This window comes from Lontra canadensis, unplaced genomic scaffold, assembly GCF_010015895.1.
Source record: "Lontra canadensis isolate GAN:19392208 unplaced genomic scaffold, GSC_riverotter_1.0 scaffold58, whole genome shotgun sequence".
NCBI classification, from domain to species: domain Eukaryota; kingdom Metazoa; phylum Chordata; class Mammalia; order Carnivora; family Mustelidae; genus Lontra; species Lontra canadensis.
The window spans coordinates 9,733,991-9,757,910 of record NW_022631052.1 but is presented as its reverse complement, the minus strand read 5'-3'; the positions used below and the strand labels follow the sequence as shown (position 1 = coordinate 9,757,910).

The window sequence follows — 23,920 nt, the reverse complement described above, 5'->3', positions numbered from 1 at the left end:
TATTCTTGGCTCCGCCCCTCTGCCTGGCTTTACACGCCCCCTTCAGAAGAACAACCAATCACCTCCTCGAATCACGTTGCTATAGAGACTCTTATCACCACCCTTTTTTTTTTTTTTTTCCCAGCAAGCTGTGCGACGCGCCGGGCCTCATCCCCTTTGTGCCATCCGGGTCTCTCGCGCGAGCGATTTAGTCTGTGGCGAAGCGTCGGGGCGGCCGGTACATTTGAGAGCGGCAAGTGGAGGCGCCGCCCTAGCGGCCAGGACCCTGGACTATGGCGGTAGGTGCAGACGCTGAGTATAAAACCCGGGATATTTTTCTGCTACTCTCCAAAGAGCGGGTGAACGGCTCCCAGAGCTGTTGTCCGCGCGTGTGTGGACAAAATGGCGCCGCGGCCTTCTTCTGCGCCCGCCATCATGGCTGCCTGCTGTAGGGAGGGGGAAATGAGGCGGTGTCGGTGGGGGTGGGGAGCCGCAGGGAGTGTCTTTTTTTTTTTTTTTCCAGAACTTTCCTCATCCCTTTCCTAGCCCTGTATTCCGTTCCACTCGTAGACCGGCCTCCAGTTTAGCTAACTCATTTTTGTTAGTCGTTTTTATTGAGTTTCATTAGGGCTTGGGAATTTCTGTTAGCGTTGGGGAAGGGCTGGGGAAGAGAGAAAAGGGATGGGGCGGTCTTTGAAAAGTATGGGATCAGAAAGGCGTTGTCTGTAAGGAGTAGAGTGGAAGAAGAATCGTAACCTTTTGGGGAGTGATTTTTTGCTTACGCTCAGTAAAATTCTAGTTGCATAATTTTAATTAGTGTTTCGTCTGTGAAAACCTTAGTTTATTCCTTAGTACGGAGCTGAGGAAGCTGTTGCTCAAAGGGAGTAAAAAAACAAAAATCGACTTAATTCCGAGAAGGCTTTGAACTACGAATTCCGATTGTCGTTCGTTTCCGAAGCGGCTCGTGATGTAATCATTTTGAAGTCTTTGAGAAGGATTATAATAAAGCCTTATCATTGGCGTTGTTTCTTAAATTTAAGAACCCTTCATTGACCCATTTAATTTTAAATAAGAACACTAGTTCTTTTAAAAAGCCTGCTTCGGGTATAGGATGCTCAATTCTGCTGGATCACATTATTGTGACTACTTCGTTTTTCTTAACCCTGTTAAAAGAAAAATGCAAGCGTCTTGTGTCCTTTTCGACTAACTAGAAAGTTCTATGTACTCATCTTCAAAAATAAGTAGGACTATAAACATACCGGAAGATTCGTAGTTTGCCCTTGCTAAAAATTGGGGTATCTGAAATTAGGATGGTTTCTGCACTCCCCTCCCCCAATACCTGATTGAATTAAGAACCTATTTTTTAATAAGGTTTCAAACAGTTGGAAGGCTGTTTGGTGTTTGTGCAATTAATTAATGTAATGTTTTCCTTTGTTAAATAGTGTTTTGGGCCTTTTAAGGTACTTTAAAGAATAGTGGTGTTTTACTGGGGCTCAAATACATTAAAAAAATGAAGTCCGTTCAAACATTTGGTGCTGCAGTGCCTCCTTCCATAAAGAGACACAGTTCCCTGGAGAAGTGGCCTAGTATTAAATCCAGTGTATCTTCTTTGCACTGGAGAAAGATTTGTGTACTGTCTTGAGCATTATTGGGGTTTTAAACAGGATGTAAATGTTAAGGTTAACAGTGGTGGCCTTCTAAAAAAGCAGGTGCTGGAGTAGAGGACGGTTTTGCAGTTAGCATTTAAGATTTAGTATGTACACCCTGATAAATTGAAATAAAGCTTAGTAATTTTCAGAGAAATTTTATTCAGTTCATTTTTTTTGGATACTTTTCATTAGGGCACTATAAAATAACCTCATGGAAATAAAAGTTTTGTGGGGGAGGAGTGGCCACCTATCATTTGTAGTCTGTTTAGTGATAGAATGGTTGTTTTTGTTTGTTTCTGTAGTGTATTTTACAGGTGAAAATGGCTCTTTGGTGTAAGTTATTATCTTGTATTACAGGGTACCTTTCTAAGCAAAGGGCATTTGACTTCCCTAATGCCAGGCTTCTCCCATGTTAAGCATGTAAATAAACCATTGACTAAAAACTTGTACTGCCTGGTCTAGATGCTGCCTTTTCCATTGGAAGGTTGTTTTCCATTCTCGTCATGATCTCTGTAAGAGTGAATGAGACGTGCCAGTGGTTGGTTCAGGAATGCTGGTTTTGGTAGAGAAGTCGCATGCATTAAGAGAAGTGAGCAGTGCTTCAGTTTTTGCAGTTTTATTTTATCAAATGAAGTGCCCTACCGGCACTTCACAGCATCAGAGACATAGGAAATAGTTTGTAATGATAATGATGAGAACGAGAATTAAAAGGAAATGACCAGTATTGTGAAAATCTTAAGTATCCTTACCTGTGGATACAGCATCAGTTATTTAATAGTAGACAGCAAAGAGCTGGAGTACCATCCTAGGAGAGGCAGGTAATGTTGCTGGATCTCCTTTGTAAGATCAGAAAGTTGAACTCGATTCTGTGATGAAAGCTTTCCTCACAAAAGTTTTATGATTCCAGAAATCACCCATACATAGAAAACTGGAGAAAGCATGTGTGGTCACCTGAGAGTCTCTCCAGCAGTTAGTTTCTTCTTTGTGCTTGGTTTGGTTTGGCTGTGTTTTTTTTGTTTTGTTTTGTTTTTTACCATTGTTAGAGGTTTAACACATTTATGTCTTTCATCCTAGCTAAGCGTTTATCATTTTATTCTTTGAGTCTAGCATTGAGTTCGGCACATTTGTGACTCTCAGTAACTAGTTGTTGAAATAGTGCAGTCTCTCGCACTTCATTTGTTAAATTACTCCCCGTTTAGTTTCCTTGGCATTTGTTTTCTGGATTGATTTTCTTAAGGGAAGGAGTTCGTTGTCATGTGATTATTTCTCCTGCTGAAAATCCGTATTTATCCAGTCTAGTTTCTTTTGTAAACAGCATAGTAATAAATATCTTAGGTATTGTGGATCACATATAGTCTCTGTCCCATTCCTTGCTTAATAATCCTTCCAAAATGTGAAAACCTTTCTTAGGTCAAAGGTCAAGTAGTCCACCTTCTACATACTGCTGAAACTGTTCCCTCTACCTTTTGATCAAAATCTGACTTGGGAACATTCAGGTTTTAGCTTCGCAAAGCTTTTTTCTAGGACTCCTTGAAATCAGTGTCTGTGTGTGATACTCTTGTTATATGTAATTTGGACCACACCGTTCCACAGAGCCACAGAAATACTTCTCTTTTTTAATTGAAAACTAATAACAGGAATTCATTTCCTCATTTGTTGATGGATTGCTTTGCTCAGTACTCAGTTATGAGCAAGTAAGTTGGAAAACAGGGAACTGATATTTAGATGAAGGAACATCCTTTTGAGTAAATCAGGACTCTTGGGAAAGTGTAATACTTGATTATTTTTTTTACTTGTACAAAATTTGCGTTGTGAAAATTTATAAAATGCTTTGAAGCAGAAACGACTCAATGTTTCCATAGCGCAGAGCGTATGTGAGGAGAGGCAGACCATATTTTGCAGCAGCACTGTGCCAAGGGGCTCTTTTCATTAAAGCGGGTTAATGAAATTAAGAGTGGGTTCTCGGATAGGTAAGTTAATTTTGTTTATTCTTTTATAATCTAGAAGCTGTTCTTAGATTTTACAGACTTAAGTCTGTTTAAATTTTACTACTTCATTTTAAATGCCTTTTTAATGTTTGCTAATATAAGATAGAAGTATTGGTAAAGTCACGCAAATGACTTCGCAAATCTAAAATGGACTGTATTTTCTCTGCTTGTTTTATTGGAAATACTTGGAGCCCTTATTCTTCTCGTTTCCCCATTGTTTTGAAAGTTATGAAAATGATTTTTTTAAATAATTTTTAAAAGTTAAAGACATCAGCCTAATTACATATGTCTGTTACCGAGTTAGTCATTTCAGTTTATTCAGGCTTGTTTATCAGGTACAAATAATACTTAACTACTTAGAAATTGGCCATTCTGGTTTATTGATTTTTTTTTTTTAATTTTGTAAAACTCAAGGATGATTCTCCTCCCTCCTTCTTTTAAGAAATTAGAAACATTTTAAATGTAATTAAGAACTTAATCATTTCTCTTTAAACTTTTAGGCTAGTGATACAGAACGAGATGGACTAGCCCCAGAAAAGACATCCCCAGATAGAGATAAGAAAAAAGAGCAGTCAGATGCATCTATTTCTCCTAGAGCCTCAAAACATCATTATTCAAGATCACGATCAAGGTCAAGAGAAAGAAAACGAAAGTCAGGTATGAATTGTTGGAAAACAGTAATTACCTCTACCCATGTAAATGTGTGTATATAAGCCATAAATTTAGTTTTTTATATAATTAATAGGTGTTCTTTTCAGTTGAGAAATCAATAAGGAAAGTACAGTGGTAATTTTCTGGACAATTTTTTAGTTATGAGAAACCTACATGTCCTCATGCAGAAATGTCATGACTTGTCCAAAGGCAAAAAATATATATATGTTTAAATTTTTGTCACAGTAATTATTTCTTAACCCTGAGTTGTTTAAATTTCAGTCTTTCAACATTGGTAAAATATTTTGAAAGAGGTGCCTGGGCAGTGGTATATTTTTCTGAGCTTATTTAACGTGCTTTTTGATGTAAGTTATGGAAAAATTTTAACCTTGTTTTTCATTTAATTTAATGTTCGACTATTTCTGAAGTGAGAGGTTTTGGCGTTCTGAGGTGTTTCTTACTCATTTACTTGAAAAAGAATTAGACTGATGTGGTATAGAAAGTACGATGTTTTGCTGTATGTTTTTTAAATTAGTATTGCTACTTGATGAAGAGGTTAAGTGAGAAGTAGAATACTAATGAGTTAAGAGTTTTAAGACCTGGGCTCCGTTTATTTATGCTCTATGGCCACAGATAATCATCTGTAAGTAGTTAAAATGTAATCTTATGTGTATATTTGTAACTGTACTGTATAAAATCACTTTTGAATAGAAATTTCAAAACTGTAGCATCCTTTTGACTACTTATGCCAGATAGAGTTCAGACTATATTCTCTTGCATTCTTGTTTGTTTCTACTCAGCTGCTTTATAAATTTTCTGTGCGCTGTAAAGCAAAATGGGCTAGTCACAGTGGTTTGTGAATTAAGAATCTGTGACAGACTGAAAGACAGTATATATGTTTTTGATTTGCATGAAGGATTTTGGGGGGGTTTGTTTGTTTTGCTTGCTCTCGGTTATATTTTTGTTTATTGAGATTGCTTGATTCGTTTCAAATATATACAGTGGTTTTAAGTAGAATAATCCCACCCTTCCATAAAAAATAGTCTTTAGAAGATAGTAAGTGGAATTTTAATTTAGGAAAGTGGATTGGAAATCGTCCTTTTGAGTATTGGAATTTGTGTTTGAGATGTTTCTGTGTCTTGTTTATGGTGAACTTTTGTATGTATTTACAGATAATGAAGGAAGAAAACACAGGAGCCGGAGCAGAAGCAAAGAGGTAATTAACACTTTGTAGTGAATAGGCACTTTAAAATTCTTGTAAAGTATCTGGTAGAAATGTTTGTGTGAATATATGATACTATCAAGGTAAGTACCAAAACTTGAAATTTAAAAGGTTAATTTGGTATAAAATAAGCATGATATGGATCATCATTTTTCAAGAAGATAGTTGTTTATATGAAAAGTTCATTCAGAAACTATTAATTTTATTATGTTGTGAAACTATTCACAATAAAAATTTCATATGAAGATTATAATTGGTTTTTTTAGGCCTGTCACACAGAGCTTCCATTAATCTGAGGTCCCGAGTCTCCTTATACCTGACAGCTGCTCCAGGATTTCCATATAGCAGTCATCTTTTTTAAGTACCAATATCCTAGATAACTGTGGGCTTTTTCTTTATGGAAGATAATGAGTCCTCTTTGCATTAACAAACCAGCTCAGTTTCCCTGACAATAGTTTCGAATTTCGAAATAAAGTGTCTGTGAGGGACAGCTGGGAAGGTGGCAGTGACAGCAGAACTTGAGGAAAAAGAAAGACAGCAGCTGTATGAAAGAGAAGCAGGAGTTAACTTGCTCGCCCCCCTGAGGAGACCAGGAATGAGCCAACCAGGAAGAACGGAAGTAGGAGCCAGAAAGGGAGGAGCAGAGTCTTGTGGGGGCTGGGCGAGGGACTCCGGAAAACAATGTGGGCAGGGACTTCACCTCTTCCCCTAATGGAAGCTCTGTTGAATTTTTAATTTAGGAGAGTTTTTGTGAAAATGACGATTTTGTTTAGCTCACATGATAACATTTCTATAATAAATCATACTCAGCGTGCTAATGCGCGAAGAGACTGAACTGAAGACGCTGCAGACTCAGATAGCAAAATTATAAGCCTACTCCATCTAAGGTAACTATTAGTCATTCACACTCCTATTTCCCTTAAGTGTATCTTAACTCAGTTAAGGGTTTTGATGTCTTTTTTTTAAATAATAGTAATGCTATGCTTGGAAAACTGGTTTGAAATAAACTCTAAGACCTTTGGAAGTTGAGCCACTTAAAGCTTTTCCAGTCTGCCGTTACGTGGCAAAACCCAGGAAATACTTTTATAAGCTCATAATACAGAGAACTGGCAGTGAAATTAAAATTTAGCTGTGTCTCCAGGTCTCTCTGTTTTTCTGCAAAATACTAAATGACATGCTACGATTCTTTTCAGATATATCATGCATGTTCCAAAATGTTTGGCCAGGTTTTCGGTTTTAAGCAGAGTTGATCTTGAGTGTAAAGAAAAAATGCTATGTTTTGGGAAACCTGAGTTAAGTGTCCTGTTGTAGAAAAGCCGTGGCCTGGGCATAAGAACAACATGGGGTCCGGATTCAGCTGCTACCATGTAGTTTTATGACTTTAGATCTTCATTTAGTCGTACTTAAAGTAAGGGAAGTTTAGAGGATCTGAGTTTCCTTCTGGCTTTAAAATTGTGTTTCTGAAATGTCCAGGTGTTTAAGCTTTAGCTGAAAGACGGATTTGACAACTTAATGTGAGGAGATCTGATGTTTATCACTTCCTAATTTGGCATGTGAGAATAGGATGGAGACTTGATCGTGCAATTAATTTTAGCTCAGTCTCTGAATGCATATGTTGTGAAAGCAAAAGCCTTGGTTTTTATCTCTCAGAGTATGGGGGAAGTGTGTATTGTATAATGGTATAGGGATTAATTATGTTATGCCTAGTTTGATTTCATAAAAATTAAAACAGATACGGTTGCCATTTTCTACCCTAGGTACATGAAATGTAATAGAACTTCAAGCCCGTTGAGATATTGCAAGATGAAAAGTGATTTCTTCACAGTTTAGAAATTGGGAGAAAAATCAAGAGCCGTCTTTTAGAGAGAATGTGGCAGTATAGCTATAAAAAGGACACTTCAGCTCTGCGTAAAGTAACTTAAAATTGCAGAAAATACTAATAATTAGTAAGATTAATCTTATATAGCTACCTAACTGAAATGCGTTTTCTGTGCATTTCTTTGTGTCCTGATCTTCACTATTGTTAAGTTTTTAAACCTAAAATAATATGTATTCTGGTTATGGAAGTTGATGTATACGTGTATACATGATCTGTTTCTCTAAAAGGTTTGTTGGAAAATTTTGAAAGTCTTGATATATGTGTACTTCCCTTATTCCTTTAGTTAAAAGAAACACCAGGGATTCCTCTTTTTTCTGATAATAATGGTTTTTCAGTATTATTTCAATATTGAAAATCATTGTTTTAATAATGTTATTTTGGGGAGGAAACTGCAATTTGGGGGATATATAAAGACAGTAAGATTAGTAATATTCATCTGCAACATTTGGGTGATGTGAAACTAGATCATTATTTTTATTTGCCACACACTCCTAAGGTTACTAATGTTGCATCACAACAGTTTTGTCTACTGATACCCATACTAACTCTCTTTGTTGCACTATTTTCCTGAAAGAACCAACTTCTTCTTAAAACAGGCAAGAAGACATGAATCCAAAGATAAACCATCTAAGAAACACAAGTCTGAGGAACATAATGACAAAGAACATTCTTCTGATAAAGGAAGAGAGCGACTAAATTCATCTGAAAACGGTGAGGACAGACATAAACGCAAAGAAAGAAAGTCGTCGAGAGGCAGAAGTCACTCAAGATCTAGGTCTCGTGAAAGGTAAGTCATTTTGGTACTTATGAGTTAGTGCCATGTAAAGAGCTATACTATGTAAAGCTTCTCATGAACCCAGCAATACCCAAACAATCTTAATTAGAAAATAGATGTTTTTTCCTAGGATCTATTCCTTTGCTATCTAATGTCTGCTAGTAGCTGAAGTCTTTGGGGCATCGTTTTCTGATAAAGGTAAAGAAAAGTGTTAAAGACTCGGGGATTAAAAGATGATTGTGTATGATTCACATTCATCTAGCCAGTATTTTTTAATTTCATGATTTATCTGTCACTTGCAGTGAAAAAATTTACATAGCTGACCTATGTTTAAGCCAATATAGCAATACTTTCATATTGTCAAGGTAGGATTTATTTGCTGCTAAACTAATTTAGATTTTCTTTTGTATTGAAAACTGGATCATGGCAGAAAAGTTGCGGGATTTTTGTTAAAAGAAGCCAGTGTTTAATGTATGTTTGGAGTTTTCTGTGGGAATATATATATGTGGTATATCAGATTACGTCTGAATTTTTTGGTAGTAGATTAACTTGTCATCTTTAAGTTGCATGAGTACTTCACTAAGGCAATAATTGACTTTAAGCTATTAAACAGGATCTTAAGTTGGGTTAGGATTTTTAGCATTGCATTTTTAACATGTAGCTTTATTGTGTGCCCTCTGAGACATCATCAAACAAGAATAAAGGCTCATTTGTTGTTAGAATTTCTTCCAGTAGATGCCTCAATTAGCCTTTCTCTACACAATACAGATTAGTTTATTGCCTGGCTTGACAGCACACACTGCAGATAATTAATTCATAATGTCTGTAATTTGAGAAGACGCAGCTCTAAATAACTACACACTTACATGTTTTAATTTCAGGCGTCATCGTAGTAGAAGCAGAGAGCGGAAGAAGTCTCGATCAAGGAGTAGGGAGCGGAAGAAGTCAAGATCGAGAAGCAGGGAGAGGAAGAAGTCAAGATCCAGAAGCAGGGAAAGAAAACGCCGGATTCGATCTCGTTCCCGCTCAAGATCCAGACACAGGCATAGGAGTAGAAGCAGAAGTAGAACAAGGAGTAGAAGTCGGTAAGTAGTCATCATCTTGAATAAAATCAGATAGCTCCCTCACGGGGTCTGTTTATCTTCCCTCAGTCTGAGAATATCAAAATTGTGGGTCAGAATTTTGAGTTATAAAATATTTTAACAACATTCTGACTAATAAAGAACAATTTAAACACTTGCCATAGCATTCTTACAGATACTCATTTAATCAGATCTTCTGTGAAGTGCAGGTAGAAATAGTCCTATTAAAATTACTTCAGTTGTTTTGGGTGTTGAATTGTGTTAATTGTATAATCAGAGTAGATTACATTTATTGCATGCCTGCTCTGTGCTGTGTATTAATGTCATCTCTTTCATGTACTAACTACCTCGTCTAATTCTCAAAACAACTGTTCTGTGAGTTAAGATTGTGGGGCTTAGAGAGCTTGAGTAACTTGCCCCAAATCATAGTTGTTAAATGGTACTGTCAGGACCAAGTCCCAAGTATGTCTGAATGCAAAGTCAGTGTATGTGTTTGACCCACTATACTGTTTATGCTATCTCGGGTATTCAAAAAGATGAGCTTAATTCAAACCTATCTTGATTGAGAGGAGGCCTTAATTTGTTGAGACAGGAAGTACAATGAAGAGCACAAGAGAAAGATTTTTAAATAATCAGGGAATATATTTAGTCTGTACTTGTTTATATCAGACAATTATTAATAATACATATGCACAGATACTGTTATTAAATAAGGGGAAAGGTTTTTTGTTAATTGTTCAAGTTAGTCTATAAAGACCAATTACTTGGCTTTCTCTTGTTTATCAAGGGTTTTTGGGGAGTTGGGATGCAAATGGTGGGTGTTTTAGATTTTCATCATTTTATTTTTAAGATTTTTATTTATTCGACACACACAGAGAGAAATCACAAGTAGGCAGAGAGGCAGGCAGAGAGAGAGGAGGAAGCAGGCTCCCCGCCAAGTGGAGAGCCCGATGTGGGACTCGATCCTGAGACCGTGAGATCATGACCCGAACCGAAGGCAGAGGCCCAACCCACTGAGCCACCCAGGCGCCCTCGATTTTCATTATTTGAGCAAGAGCAGTGAGTGTGCAGGAGATAAGAGTGGGACAGCAGCAGAGGGAGAAGCAGACTCATTGCTGAGCAGCTTGCTGGCTGGGGTCCCTGGGATCATGACCTGAGTCACGCAAGAGCCCCTCAAAGTGGTCTTTTTATTTATTTATTTATTTTTAATTTCAAAAAATTTTTATTTATTTATTTTTAAAGATTTTATTTATTTATTTGACAGAGATCACAAGTAGGCAGAGAGAGAGAGAGGAGGAAGCAGGCTCCCTGCCAAGCAGAGAGCCCAATGCGGAACTTGATCCCAGGACCCTGGAATTATGACCTGAGCCGAAGGCAGAGATTTAACTCACTGAGCCACCCAGGTGCCCAGTGGTGGTTTTATTAAAGCACACAGATAGGACCTGTGGGTTGCTGATGATCAGTTTTTAATCAGTAGTTCAGTTTTTAGTAGTTTACTAATTTAAGCTTTACCAGTTAAGAGTTTTAGTGAGTTTAGATAAATAATTTCATCATTATCATTAATATTTTATTCTCCATGTGGGCATACAAGCCATTATTTGTGGTATTTCTAGTTTTTTGTATTATGGCATTTCTAGTTTTGACCACTTCTACTCTTACTTTATTTTGCTCAGTGCCTATTGTTTTTTTATCTTCCATTCCTAATTATTTTATTTTACTGATTTTTGTGCTTGGGATCTTTTTTTTCTTAACATTTACAAATTCATTGTAGATTAAAATACTAGGAACATTTAAAGTATGGATCTCATTACTAGGGATTTTGATTTAAAGTATGGATCTCATTACTGCATACTCCCCTATGTGAATATAAAATGACTGATGTGCAAGTCTAATCTTTGCAGTGTTGGGTGTAATAGCAAAGGATTTGAAAACATCCTCAGTTGTCTGTAGCAGGGAATGTTAAATGAACTTACAGAAGACTAGCAGCATATTCAGGGAACTTCCATACCCTGTGGAAGCTGTAGTACAGCGATAGAGAGGAAAGGGTTCTAGATAGTTTGTCTGCTGTTTGCATTTTTGTTGAACCTCTGCAAATATAATGGATTTTGATAAAATGAACTAATTATCACTGCTTTGCCGTATTGCAACATGTGAAATATTTATTACAGAGATAGGAAGAAGAGAATTGAAAAACCTAGAAGATTTAGTAGAAGTTTAAGCCGAACTCCTAGTCCACCTCCCTTCAGAGGCAGAAACACAGCAATGGATGCACAAGAAGCTTTAGCTAGGAGGTGGGCATATTTTGTCTTTGATGCATTTTTCCTTTTCGACCTGAAGTTGATAATCAGTTGTGCGGACAAAGTGAATGCTTTCAGAGTTTAAGTTAAATAATTAAATATAGCCATGATACATATTGTGCCAGTTTTGATCTAGAACTAAGTAGTTGGTTAATTCTCATTTTAAACATTTACCTATTTGTGCAACTGGAAAGATTACAATGTCTGCAACAGTTTCTCTGTTTTCCTTCATGATTAACTGATTCATTTTTCTCAAATTTAGGCTCCTAAATATTTTTGGTTTGCAATAAAAACTTTTTTAGAAATCTAAATCTGATTCAAGAGCTCTTAAATTTTGCCTCTGAAACTGCATTGTCCTTTTGTTTTTCTTCCTCAAGAAAACAGTCTGAAACAATTATGTCAGTGGGTTTCTTATTTTAAAGGTGGCAAATAATAAACATTACAAGGTGATTTGTTTGATCTTGAAAATCTTACTGCTGATAGCATAGGGAGACCGTTTCATGTTTTAATTCTGTAAGCATTCCAAAGATGTTCTGGTAATTGTGGGACTACACACTCCGGGGCTGTCTGGCCGAAATGCAAAACCGTTGAAAGAACTGCCTCATATAGAGAGGCAAGAAGTAAAGTAGAATCCAAGTGCTTGTTTGCAGGTTTTCCCATATTCTGAAAACTATACTCTTGATTTTGGGGTTTTTTTCCTTATGAAATTGAGTTTGTATTTTTTTTTCATTACAAAAATACAGTTATCACAATGTAACCTGATGGGCTGCTGCCCTGTGAACCCAGCCTGGCAGAAACTCCAGCTGAACAGCAGCAGCAGCAAAGGTGTGAGCTCGCCCCTTCTTCATTCCATTCACTGTAGTGAATGGTGTTAATTCCAACCTGCGATGGCCATTTTAAATATGCATCAATAGTAGTGACTCATACTTTCTTTCTGAAACTAAAATCCACAGAATTAAGGAGTAATTTATTATAATATCTGAAGTAACTTATAAAGAATGATCTGTTAAGTCTGACCAGTATTTTTTTAAGCCCTAAAGTTTATTCTTATTATAAGTTGGTTGTGCTTTAATTTTTGGCTTTTATTAAAGTTGAAGCTGTTAGTAGCATCTAAAACTTCAGCTTAAAAAAATAATCTTACGTAGTGATTTTCAGATGACAAGTTTACATGAAATAACTCTTTTTAAACCTTTTTTTTTTTAAGATTTTATTTATTTATTTGACAGAGATCACAAGTAGGCAGAGAGGAAGGCAGAGAGAGGGGGAAGCAGGCTCCCTGCGGAGCTCAGTCCCAGAACCCTGGGATCATGACCTGAGCCAAAGGCAGAGGCTTTAACCCACTGAGCCACGCAGGCACCTCTGAGATAACTCTCAATCTGATAAGTATCAGATTGGTCCTTGGCTACTTTGAAATTCAAAGGGATATCTTTTGTTAACAAGATACTACAGTATGTAGGCCTTTTGTTGTTCCTTTTTTGTTTTTAAATATGGACTATTTTTAAACTACTTTGAAAACAGTTTTAATATCTATGTACCAACATTTTAATGTTACCCCTAATCAGGAACTTTTATTCCCAAGGACAAAATCAAGTCTGTACTGTGTCTGTCTTGAATGTGTTCTCAGTGAGAGGGAATGAGATTATATTGTTATGTTCATTTAATGTAAATACAGCAGTTGCTAAAGCTAGTGCAATTTTTCTACCCATAGTACACCAAAACAAAAAACCTTTTTCCTTAATCTTTGCCCCTTTATACCACAGTAAAGGAGAAAGAGTGACTTTTGACTTAATAATTGGGAAATCAAGGAGTCTTGAAAAAGGTTTCTCTTTCAGGAACTCATGAAGATGCTATTCCTAAAGATTTGTTGTATAAGAAGTAGATACTGACTTGACAACACATTTAGTATATGTATTAGTAAATTTAGTGTGAGTGAACTACAGTCTCTTTTTTGTTTTGTCTGAGGATGAATTTGTGTTTCAGGTTTCTAGTTCCGTTGCTAATAATACATTTCTTAAGCTGCTAAAAGTTAGTTCCCAAATAGGATTTATTGGCCCCTTTTTTATTTTTGGCTATTTTAAATTTTTACTGATTTAAGGTTATATGATAAAAACTGTGTTTAAGTAGAAAAGTCATAATTGGCATGTTTTAATTGGCCTTATCCTGTATCAGCATCCCTCCCAAGAAGCATGTAGGTAGTTCTGTAAACACTGTTTACTACTTTTAACATACCCTAAGATTTACTCAGTTCTCAGTATGTCATTTGCAAGATGTAATGTTATCCACACTGCTAAAACCAGCAATGATAAAGGTTGAATAATTTTTATTTGTTAAAACTAGTCTCTGTGGGAAGTGTGTGTAAAAGCTATTCCAGTTTTTTGGCAATTCCATGAATTTAAAAATGTTTGAAACCAGTATTGAAATATTCTTTAACTGTGACTGTCTTAAAGATGAATGCTTTTTTCCCCCCACATACAGATACCAATTTGTGTTAAAGTTTTGTTAAGTGTTTCATTTCTATACATGTGGAGAAATACAAAGATAAATACTGGTTTTATATTGATCGTTATTATAAACTTACTGAAATTATCTTTGACAGGTTGGAAAGAGCAAAGAAATTACAAGAACAGAGAGAAAAGGAAATGGTTGAAAAACAAAAACAACAAGAAATAGCTGCAGGTAATTCATTTTCTTTACTATAGAAGTGTGGCATTTTTTTGTAGAAAATCTGGAAAGTTCAGAAAAATAATAGGAAGAAAGTCACCTATGAGCTTTGCTACCCATCAGTGTACTGTAAAACTTACTATTACTGAAATGTGAACATTTTTAATGTTAACTTTCATTCCTCATAAATTCGTCATGCATACGTATTTCTTACTTGGTTGATGCACCTGATTTTGACAAGTAAACAGTCACTGTTCTCATTCAGATAACACTGTAGCCATCACGGCATATTTTTTTACTCATGGTTTTTGGAAAAATGCAAATTGTTGAAGATGACAACGGATCTTGGGTAAGAAATCAGGTTATTAGACATTACACAAACATTGCCTGTGGATGATTGAAGGTGATCAGAGAGACTTACTCAATTACGTTGAGTGTAATCTGGAAGGTGTTTTTTGTTTGTTCACATTCCTAGTAAATTGGTGGTACTAGAAATAATCTAAAATTGTACAAATTGGGGTACCTGGCTGGCTCAGTTGGTAGAGCATGTGACTCTGGATCTCAGTGTTGGGGGTTGGAGCCCAGTGTTGGGTGTAGATTACTTAAAAATAAAATTTAAAAATTTTTTTAAGAAATTGTACAAATTGGGGCGCCTGGATGGCTCAGTGGGTTTAAGCCTGTGCCTTCAGCTCAGGTCATGATCCCAAGGTCCTGGGATCTAGCCCCGAGTTGGGCTCTCTGCTCCGCAGGGAGCCTGCTTCCCTCCCCCCGCGCCCTTCATGCCGGCTTCTCTGCCTACTTACGGTCTCTGTCAAATAAGATCTTTTAAAAAAAAAAAAAAATTGTACAAATTGCCTTTAATAAGTATTCATGCATTTTATTTATGTATTTTATATGGAGGGGGTAGAAGGTGAGGCGGAGGGAGAGGAAGAGATACGTTCCACATGCACCTTGGAGCCCAGTGCAGGGCTCAATCTTACAACTCAGATCATGATGTAAGCCAAAATTAAGAGTTGGAAGCTTAACCGAGTCAGCCACTCAGGCAGCCCTGCCATTTTGCTTTTAATACTTGAATAGAATAAAAACTTCCATAACTAGATTCCCATAGTATTAGTAATTAAAGAATTTTATAAGCTTTATTCTGGGCTGACAGAAAAACATATAATCAGAATAGTCTTTGTGTTCACAAAAAATTGACTAAGTTCCTGACTGAATCACTTAAAATAATGGGAATACCAGGTGTGGCATTTAACTTTTATAGGATTTGGGCTTACTGCTTGCTAAATGTGCATAATACTTAATATCTTAAACAGCAGATGAACGTCTAAATAACCATTTTGTAAGCTTAAAGAGCCATACAAATAGTATTCATTGTTACAAGTTTAGCTACAAGTACCATAGTTCATTTTCATTGAAATCACAAATTTTTTTATTTGTAGAATTTTTTTTTTTTTTAAGATTTTATTTATTTGACAGACAGAGATCACAAGTAGGCAGAGAGAGAGAGGAGGAAGCAGGGTCCCCACTGAGGAGAGAGCCCGATGTGGGGCTTAACCCCAGGACCCTGGGATCACGACCTGAGCCGAAGGCAGAGGCTTTAACCCACTGAGCCACCCAGGCGCCCCTTATTTGTAGAATTCTTACTATTTTAAGATACATAAAGTATTAGTATCTAGGAGGGATCATATCCAGAAATGTCTATTAGAAATAAATTGAGTAAATTTTGCTGAAATGGTAATTCTTAGTAAACTAACCTGCATTTCCTTATTTTGATAAACGTATTCTGCCTTTTGTTAGATTAGTTCTTACCTATAAATGCACTATTGTAAATCAGGAGGTTGGTTTTGTTTAGTCTTAAAATCTGTGCTTATGTCTTTAGCAGCTGCAGCCACCGGAGGTTCTGTTCTCAATGTTGCTGCCTTGTTGGCATCAGGAACGCAAGTAACTCCTCAGATAGCAATGGCAGCTCAAATGGCTGCCCTGCAGGCGAAGGCTTTGGCAGAGACCGGAATAGCTGTACCTAGCTATTACAACCCAGCAGCTGTGAATCCAATGAAATTTGCTGAACAAGAGAAAAAAAGGAAAATGCTTTGGCAAGGCAAGAAAGAAGGGGTAAGTTCTTTAATTCTTCTCCTCTTTTGTCATTTATTCCTAATTAGCAGTTGCTTAGAAAAACAAATTTGGATTGGAAAAGATTGGTTTGTGTTTATTTTTCTTCTCCAAACTTGATTGTAATAGTTTAATTTACCACAGTTTAATGGTGCAAAAAGATTGATCTAAGAAAACCAGTAGTGATTCAAAGAAATGCAGTATTCCCATACATTTGTAATGGAGGAAGATGCTCCTTGGCTTAGGCTTTTTCATAAAGGGTGTATTATGAAGTACTGTTTCTTTACTTCATTACTTTGTAATAGAAATTTTAAAATAATCATAAACTGAAAATAATTATAACTGCACTGTTACAATACTATAAATGTTATCATTTCTTTTAAACCTTATTACGTAGAAAGCTAAATTTTATGAATTGTAAAAGTTCATTGTTTTCTTTACAGGACAAATCCCAGTCTGCTGAAATATGGGAAAAATTGAATTTTGGAAACAAGGACCAAAATGTCAAATTCAGGAAATTAATGGGTATTAAGGTGAGTTACACACTTTGAATTAAAATTCGTTTTAACATTTTCAGATTACCATTGGTCTTTACCTTAAAAGTTAATTTCAGTAATGTGTGAACTCTGGGTACTTTCTAGTGTTTTTATGTTTCGTGCTTCAGATTCATTTCACAGAATTACGTTGTCATCATTAGTTGACAATACAGACGATTTAAATTAACATGGTTGTTGATTATACCTATTTATACCTTAAAGGAACCTTTTTCTAGTAAATAAAAATCAAATTATAAATGGGAATTAATGAATTTGCTTTTAGAAAATGTTCATTTGAAGCGAACTGTAGGGACACCTGCGTCGCTCAGTTGGTTAAGCGTCTGCCCTCCGCTCAGGTCATGATCTCGGGGTCCTGGGATGGAGTCCCACATCAGGCTCCTTGATTAGCAAGGAACCTGCTTCTCCCTCTGCCTGCCACTCCCTGTGCTTGTGCACATGTGCTCTTTCTCTGACAGATAAAATCTATTTTATTTTTTAAGATTTACTTATTTATTTGACATAGATCACAAGTAGGCAGAGCAGCAGGCAGACAGTGGGGGGAAGCAGGCTCCCCGTTGAGCAGAGAGCCTGATGCAGGGCTCGATCCAGGACCCTGAGATCATACCCACTAAAATGAAGTTGATTTTTGTTATATCCTGGATTTTCCCCATACCTAGAAAGAGCAGTGCCTTGCATTCCATAGGTACTAAATGAATAAGTGGAAGGTAAATACCTATTCTAAAAATGTGATTTATTGGTACTGTCAATTGAGAAGAACACCTTATTCTCATTTCTGTTTATTTTAATATATCTTTTTTTTGATGTTTAGAGTGAAGATGAAGCTGGATGTAGCTCAGTTGATGAAGAAAGTTACAAGACTTTGAAGCAACAGGAAGAAGTATTTAGAAATCTAGATGCTCAGTATGAAATGGCAAGATCACAAACCCACACACAAAGAGGAATGGGATTGGGTTTCACATCATCAATGCGAGGAATGGATGCAGTTTGAAAAAGATCAGACTTAATGTTTGGGACTTTATGGACTTCTGGTTCTGATGTCAGGTCCTTGTTCACCAAACAGCTAGCATTCTAGCTTGCATGGGTGTTGCATTGACTTTAATTTATTGAAAAATACGATTTTTTGTAAATATCAGATCAGTGATACTGGTGTTAGTGTTGTAATCAGGTTAAACGCACTTCCATTAAACTTGACAGGACTATAGAAGGACAATATTTTTTAGTTCATGAATTCTACTTTTCAAATACGTAAAAGCTGCAGGTGGGATAAAATCTCATACATGGATATTTCGTGTCCGCTGTCTTGTGTACTTTTGTACTTAACCTTGTACAGTTATTTTCATCTCTTGAAACATGAAAGAAATGTTATGTAGATGTTCTTTAGAAGATCTGGCCATTTGGTACATAATCCAGCACAAATACGCTGGGTGGTGATGACAATAAAAATGGTTTTCTCAACACTGGTGTTAATTTAAGTTACCTGGAATTCTTATTTGAATTTGTTTCATAGTTTTTTGTAGCATTTTGCAATTGCTATTAGAGAACACTAGGTAGAATTTTTTTTTTTTTTTTTTTTTTAAGAACAGTTAACTGCTCTAGGCAATACTATGGTAAGCAGAAATGTAAAAGGAAGTTGGGAGAAGTAGACAAACTTATTACGATAATACTGTTTTCCTACTACTGTAAGGAACAGAATGGTGTACAGTATTTGTTCAATATTCCATATGTTATTCAGGAAATAGATTAATACATTAAAGGGATGTAAGCACTTTTATTTTAATAAAGTGCCTTATTACAAGTTCTTGGTATGCCCTTTGCTCATTATCCCTTTGAAGTCTTCAGTAGCACAAAGTACTAAAATACTAGAAAACTACTTTGTTAAATAGGGCATAAATCTGGTGAAGGAAGGGGACTATAGAACTTAAAAATCATTTGTTTTTATTACTACAAGATCATGATTCACCTTTTCCTAGAGAAATTGGGGAACTGTACTTAATGGTAAAACTTATACCTTTTTTTTTTTTTTTTTTTTTTTAATTTTGGGGGAGGGACCGAGGAAGAGAATCCTTCAAGCAGACTCTTCACTGAGTGCAAAACCTGACATGGGACTGGATACCATGACCCGTGAGATCATGACCTTAGCCAAAACCAAGAGACAACCAGCTGAGCCACCCAGGTGCCCATTATACCTTTATTTTTTAATTTTTTAAAAGATTTTATTTATTTGACAGAGAGGTAACAAGAACGGTGAATGGGAGATGGAAAAGCGGGCTTCCTGCCAAGCAGGGAGCCTGATGTAGGGCTCAATCCCAGGACCCTGGGATCCTGACCTGATCTGAAGGGAGATGATTAACAACTGATCCACCCAGGTGCCCCAACCCATTATACCTTTATTTTTAAAATGAGTTCATAAGTCTGGCCAACGTGTTTGTTGGACACATTGTTTGTGACAGTGTGTGTGTTGGGCACATTTTGTGATAAATGAGAAGTGTGGTTGTGTTAAATAAGATTTTTTAATGTATTTCGGTAAATGTTTAAATTTCACTTTCCTAGAGCACAGTAATTTCATGAAGAAGTGGCTCTTCATCACGGTTCAGTAAGAGTTTCTGGGGGAATGTCATCATGGTTTTTTTTCATCCTGGAGTCCCCACAATTCAAATTTTTCAGGTTAGCTGTACCTTCTCCAATCAATTTCATTAGAGATTTTCATGGGCTGGGGTACCTGGGGGGCTCAGTTGGTTAAGTGGGTGTGTGGTGGGAGCCATTTAACTGCTTGGCTCAGTTGGTAATTAGTTTATAGGGAAGTCATACTCAATTGTTTTTACGTGTTAACCTTCGGTTCCCCTTTTTCCTGGCTGTTAACTGTGCGTTCAGTTTCAAAGCCTTGTACTCCATGATGGATATGTTGGGGTTAATCCTTGTAAGCAACATAGTTGCTCTCCAGGATTTATTTTATTTAAAATTTTTTTTTTTTTTTTTTTTTTTTTTTTGACAGAGATCACAAGTAAGCAGAGAGGCAGGCAGAGAGAGAGGAGGAAGCAGGCTCCCCGCCAAGCTTCACCATGACCTGAGCTGAAGGCAGAGTCTAAACCCTCTGTGCCACCCAGGCACCCTTGTTTTATTTTTAAATAGGCTCTACTCACAACCCTGAGATCCAGACCTGAGCTGATGGGGCACCTGGGTGGCTCAGTTGGTTAGGCAACTGCCTTTGGCTCAGATAATCTCAGGATGTTGGGATTGAGCCCAGCATCGGGCTCTTGGTCAGCCCAGAACCTGCTTCTCCCTCTGTCTGCCGCTTCCCGTACTTGGGCTTTCTCTCTCAGTCTCTCTCAAAATTTTTTTTAAACATTTTTTTAAAATTTTACTTATTTATTTGACAGAGATCACAAGTAGGCAGAGAGGCAGGAAGAGAGAGAGAGGAGGAAGCAGGCTCCCTGCCGAGCAGAGAGCCCAATGTGGGGCTCGATTCCAGGACCCTGAGATCATGACCTGAGCCGAAGGCAGAGTCTTTAACACACTGAGCCACCCAGGTGCCCCTCTCTCAAATATTTTTTAAAAAGACCTGAGCTGTGATGAAGAGATGGACACCATAAGTGGGCACATGATGTAATGAGCACTGGGTATTATATAAGAATGAGGGGTGTCTGGGTGGCTCAGTCATTGGGCTCAGTTCATGATCCCAGGGTCCTGGGATCGAGCCCCACATCAGGCTACCTGCTCGGCGGGAAGCCTGCTTCTCCCTCTCTTACTGCCCCTGCTCGTATTCCTTCTCTTGCTGTCTGTTCAAATATTTAAAAAAAAAAAAAAAAAGATGAATCACTGAACTCTACCTTTGAAACTAAAAATACAATAAATGTTCATTGAATTTTAATTTTTAAAGTTGGACACAACCAACTGAGCCACCCAGATGCGCCCAGGAGATACATAAATTTTTTTAAAGATTTTATTTGAGAGAGCACATGAGAAAGAGCAGTGGGAGAAGGACAAAGCAGTCTCTCCGCTGAGCAAGGAGCCCAAGGCAGGGCTCTGTCCCAGGACACTGGGATTGTGACCTGAGCTGAAGGCGGATGTTTAATGGACCGAGCCACCCGGGCATCCCCCAAGAGGTATCTTAAAGACATGGTAGCTAGGCAGGGCGGTAAAAGAACACGTATCTCAGGCAAGATATGATGACCAGTGTGAGAGCAATTGGCCTTCAGGGTAGGTAACTTGGAAGGTAGAATAGGACTTGGTAGTTGTACATGGGTGCTGAAAAAGCAGATTCAAAGATGAGGTTTCCAACTTGGAGGGATTTTTTATTCCATAAATTTAGAAAAACTTAAGTATCGTTGAAGATATAAATTGGTACAAGGAGATGGAAATGAGTTTTACATATTATTCCAAGCTAGAGTTTCACAGGTCAAAAGGTGATTAAAGTGTATTCTTAAATATAATTTTGAGGGGCACCTGACTGGCTCAGTTTGTATAGCATGAGACTTTTTGATCTCAGGGTTGTAAGTTTGACCCCTACATTAGTTAAGGATATTACTTAGAAATTTAAAAAAAAAAAAAAAAAGATTTTATTTATTTGACACACAGAAGGAGAGCAGGAGCACAAGCAGGGGGAGTGGCAGGCAGGGGAGAAGCAGGATCCCCACCAAGTAGGGACCCCGGGGTGGGGGTTGACCCCAGGACCCTGGTGTCATGACCTGAGCCGAAGGCAGCTGCTCAACCAACTGAGCCACCCACGATTGTATTTATTTGACAGAGAAAGACAGCGAAAGAGGGAACACAAGCAGGCGGGGTTGCGGGGCGGGGGTAACCAGTATGGGTGCCCCAGTATGTATATATAGATATGTGTGTGCATATATGCACACATATCCACATACATGCACACACAAACATGCACACACCGTTTCTATTGGACCCTCTCCTAGTTCTTCCACTCTGGTCATTCACCAATTTCTATAATTGTCTCGTCCTCAGTCCCAGCCCTTGGAGTGTGTCAAGACTCAACCACAAACTCCTCACTCTGTATTCTTCATTATGCCATTACCCTTTGCTCTAGTTGTATTTAATGTCCTTAAAAATGGGGGCCAGGGGCGCCTGAGTGGCTCAGTGGGTTAAGCCTCTGCCTTCAGCTTGGGTCATGATCCCAGAGTCCTGCGATCGAGCCCCACATCGGGCTCTCTGCTCAGCAGGGAGTCTGCTTCCCCCTCTCTCTCTTTGCCTGCGTCTCTGACTACTTGTGATCTTTGTCTGTCAAATAAAATCTTTAAAAAAAAACGTGGGCCAGCCAAATGTTAACTTTAGTTCAGATTTACCCAAAGATTCAGCTGCCTAGTAAACATCTCAACTGGGGCTCAGATTTTACTTTCAATTTATCAATATGTAGGTGTGCCTGGGTAGCTCAGTCAGGTGAGTGTCCCACTCGTTTTCATCTCAAGTCATGATCTCAGGGTCGTAAGATCAAGCCCCACATCAGTCTCCACACACAGTGCTGAGTCTGCTTGAGATTCTCTCCCTCTGCCTCCCTCGCCCCCATCCCCTACCCCGGCTCCCATGCTCTCTCTAAACAAAATCTTTCCAAAAAAAATCAGGGCACCTGGATGGCTAAGTGAGTTAACGCTCTGCCTTTGGCTCAGGTCGTGATCTCAGGGTCCTGGGATCGAGCCCCGCATCAGGCTCCCTGCTCGGCGGGGAGCCTGCTTCCCCCTCTCTCTGCCTGCCTCTCTGCCTGCCTCTCTGCCTACTTGTGGTCTGTCGTGCTCTCTGTCAAATAAAATCTTTAAAAAAAAATCAGTGAATAACAAAAATGCTTCAAAAAACTTCTTTCACCAGTCCAGTTGCTTCTCTCTTGCATCTGAAGATAAAATTGCCTCAGGGTACCACATAATTTCCCTCATTGCTACCAAACCTGGTCCACATCCATTGCTCATTTATTACTGATAAATGATTTATCATTGGTCATTTATTCAACCAGTTTTTCATATATGTATATATATACACATATATATGTATATAAATATTTGACAGCACAAGGAGAGGGAGAAGCAGTCTCCCCACTGAGCAGGGAGCCTGATGTGGGGCTTGATCCAAGGACCCGGGGATCATGACCTGAGCCAAAGGCCCAACTGACTGAGTCACCTGGGTGCCTCTATTCAGGTTCTAAAGTCAGAATCTCGAGAAATAATCATTACCCGTTTTCTCTCATTTTCTGTATCCAACCCTCCAATTAGCTGTTGCTTAAAATTTATCTTCTAAATATTTATTACTTCTAAACAACTGTCCACCACTATTTCCACTGCACTAATCCCAATATTTATTAGTTCGACTGCAAAAACTTAACCAGTCTTCTAGATTTGGAATTTTACTTTGGCAGGATTTGTAATCGTGTTTCTATCATGCAATCAAGACTATCTTACTAAAATGAAAATGTGTGGGTCACGAACCTCTTTAAAATGTTGAAATGATTTCCCAATTTGGGGGATGGAGAGAGGATCCCTAAACTTGGTGTGTGCACTGGCCTAATGTACCAGCCTCATTGTGCTTCACTCTCTCATTTCACAGCCAGATTTCTTCCAAGGAGGATGCTCTTCAGTCCATCATCGGTGCAGTGCTCTCACCACCAACTTTGCCCTTCTAACACTTAATGTTTCAGTTCAAACTTCAGGTCCTAGTTCACGGATTCCCACAGATTCTGTCAAAGTAAATCATTACATACCGTAACTTGCTGTGTTTTTATTTCACATTTTTAAAAATTTAAAATATTTTATTTATTTATTTGTCAGAGAATGAGAGTGAGGGAGCACAAGCTAGGGAGCGGCAGGCGGAGGGAGAAGCAGGCTCCCGGCAGAGCAGGGAGCCTGTTGGGTGCGGTACTGGATTCCAGGACCTTGGGATCATGACCCTAGCGGAAGCCAGACGCTTAACCGACTGAGCCACACAGGCGTCCCTTCACATATTTTTAAAATATGATGGACACCTATCAGCATCCACCTGGACCCAAGAGCAGGAGCAGTTACGGTGATCTTGTTGTCTGTTTCTTTTGCTAGCCTGTAGGTTCCACCAGAGCAGTAACTTAGCTATTTTGCT

The 23,920-nt window shown here is 38.0% G+C and overlaps 1 protein-coding gene across 2 annotated transcripts; it reads left to right on the top strand.

The window, feature by feature from the left end:
- Window positions 1-137: 137 nt before the first annotated feature.
- Window positions 138-18,321, top strand: RSRC2 (arginine and serine rich coiled-coil 2). 2 transcript variants are annotated; one of them, XM_032876387.1, is made up of 10 exons: window positions 138-278; window positions 4,117-4,273; window positions 5,440-5,483; window positions 7,965-8,155; window positions 9,025-9,228; window positions 11,394-11,516; window positions 14,119-14,198; window positions 16,066-16,295; window positions 16,736-16,825; window positions 17,658-18,321. In XM_032876387.1, the coding sequence occupies exons 1-10, from the start codon at window positions 273-275 to the stop codon at window positions 17,835-17,837; spliced, it is 1,305 nt and encodes a 434-aa protein (XP_032732278.1). In that variant the 5' UTR covers window positions 138-272; the 3' UTR covers window positions 17,838-18,321. The 2 variants fall into 2 exon arrangements, with proteins under 2 accessions (XP_032732278.1, XP_032732277.1); XM_032876386.1 differs by having other exon boundaries at window positions 139-278; window positions 16,063-16,295.
- The last annotated feature ends 5,599 nt before the right edge of the window (window positions 18,322-23,920 follow it).

Coding starts and splice junctions, on each gene's coding strand:
- RSRC2 (XM_032876386.1), top strand. Junction 9,229..11,393: donor AGAACAAGGAGTAGAAGTCG/GTAAGTAGTCAT, acceptor TATTTATTACAG/AGATAGGAAGAAGAGAATTG. Junction 16,826..17,657: donor GGAAATTAATGGGTATTAAG/GTGAGTTACACA, acceptor TTTGATGTTTAG/AGTGAAGATGAAGCTGGATG.